General features: G+C 47.8%; 1 protein-coding gene across 1 annotated transcript; it reads left to right on the forward strand.

Moving 5' to 3' along the window:
- Positions 1-498: 498 nt before the first annotated feature.
- Positions 499-1,602, forward strand: LOC119302528 (BTB/POZ and MATH domain-containing protein 1-like). The gene has a single exon (XM_037579559.1). It carries the CDS (start codon positions 499-501, stop codon positions 1,600-1,602), a length of 1,104 nt encoding a protein of 367 aa, XP_037435456.1.
- The last annotated feature ends 233 nt before the right edge of the window (positions 1,603-1,835 follow it).

Here is a 1,835-nt window from a genome sequence, read left to right on the forward strand (position 1 = left end):
CAGTAGTATTTCCGTTTGATTTGCCTAGAGAAGATCGACCGAACTTATTTTTTGGCGATTCTGTATAGACGCACATAAATCCTCCTTGCCAGTAGTTGCTAGATCGTTCGGATCGAGGAACGGGGCCGGTGACTCCAATGTGAGATTTGTTCCTTTGCAAAACGTCGGAACTAATTGTTTTTTTTTTCTTTTCATTCAAGAGCACTATTAATTTTGCTGTACACGCTGAACCACATACTTAAAACCAGGCCAGGACAGCTGCGACACCTCAAAGGCATCGACCTGCTGCCATCCCTCCCTTGCCTAAGCCGCATGTCGTGAGGTATTCACAGCCGCCGTCCTCTCCCTCTTCTTCCTAGTTCCAGCACCCGACGGCAACTCTCTGACGCCTTCCCATTCTACACCACAGTGACTGACCGGTGATCGGGGCCACGTCGGCCGTCGACCCAGCTCGACTCCAACTCTTGGGGGCTCGACACTACCTAGCCCATCACCATAATGGCGGAGCTGTGCGATCTTCCTGCTGCCGTTGTAGCGTCATCCGAGGAAAGTTCATATGTGATCAAGATAGACGGATACTCAAGAATCAAGGGGCAAATTCAGCATGGCAACTACGTGAAATCTACCCCTTTCACTGTTGGAGGTCACGACTGGTTTGTGGAGTATTACCCAAACGGTTCCGACACCGAAAAGTATGAAGCCGGCTTCATATCTGTTTTTCTAGCCCTTGCCCCCGCTGGCGCCAAGGATGTGAAGGCAAAATTTAGATTTAGTCTGCTTGACAGGGAAGGGGAACCAGTGGCGTCAAAAAGCAAGAACACCTCCGAACACATCTTCAATAGCAAACGTTCAAGTAGGGGTTTTAGTAGTTTTATCAAGAAGGCTGATCTTGAGGGAGCGGCGCATCTAAGGCACGACAGTTTCAGCATCAGGTGTGATGTTACCGTCGTGAAGTATATCCACAGAGGTAATCGGATTACTTTGATTCCTCCAAGCAACTTGCATCAACATCTCGGTGACCTCCTCCTAGAGAGCAAAGATGGAGCGGACGTGACCTTTCATGTCGGCGAGGTGAGTTTCTTGGCTCATAGGTCCATACTCGCTGCTCGGTCATCCATCTTTAGAGCGGAGCTCTTTGGCGCCATGAAGGAGAAATGCGGTAGTCCAATTGAAATCAGTGATATGGAAAGTGATGTATTCAAATCATTGCTCCACTTCATATACACCGACTCACTGCCCGTTTCTGAGACGAGTAGTGGGGGTGAAACACGGAGAGACGCGGTGATGGCTAGCCATCTACTTGTTGCAGCTGACAGGTACAACATTGAGAGGTTGAAGCTGATTTGCGAAGAGAAGTTGTGCAACCTCATCGACTCCAACATCGTGGCGACCACTTTGGCTCTAGCTGAGCAGCACGGCTCTTATAGAGTCAAAGATGCTTGCTTTGAGTTCCTTGTTTCTCCTTCCAATTTGGAAGCGATGATGGCAACTGATGGTTACAAGCATCTGAAGAATAGCTGCCCGTCTGTTCTCAGGGAGCTGGCTGCTAGTTTCCTGCCGGCCGAGCTGAAAGCGGTCAAAGATATTATCATGACAATTTAGTAGTGTGGCTCATGATCATTGCATCTAATATAATAATTCGGTATCTACGTTCTTACCTATTTCACTGTACGGTACTACGGTCTATGGTTGCATGTATGTCTCAGGGGCTAAGGGCAAAACAATGTATCTATATTCATATTCATTTTGCAATCAGAATGCGAAGTGGTAGGTGATACTTGTGTCTTGTATTTGCTGGGGATGCATGACTAGTGTCGAACTGGATTTGTTGTGTA

Source organism: Triticum dicoccoides, chromosome 1B (assembly GCF_002162155.2).
Source record: "Triticum dicoccoides isolate Atlit2015 ecotype Zavitan chromosome 1B, WEW_v2.0, whole genome shotgun sequence".
Lineage (NCBI taxonomy): Eukaryota > Viridiplantae > Streptophyta > Magnoliopsida > Poales > Poaceae > Triticum > Triticum dicoccoides.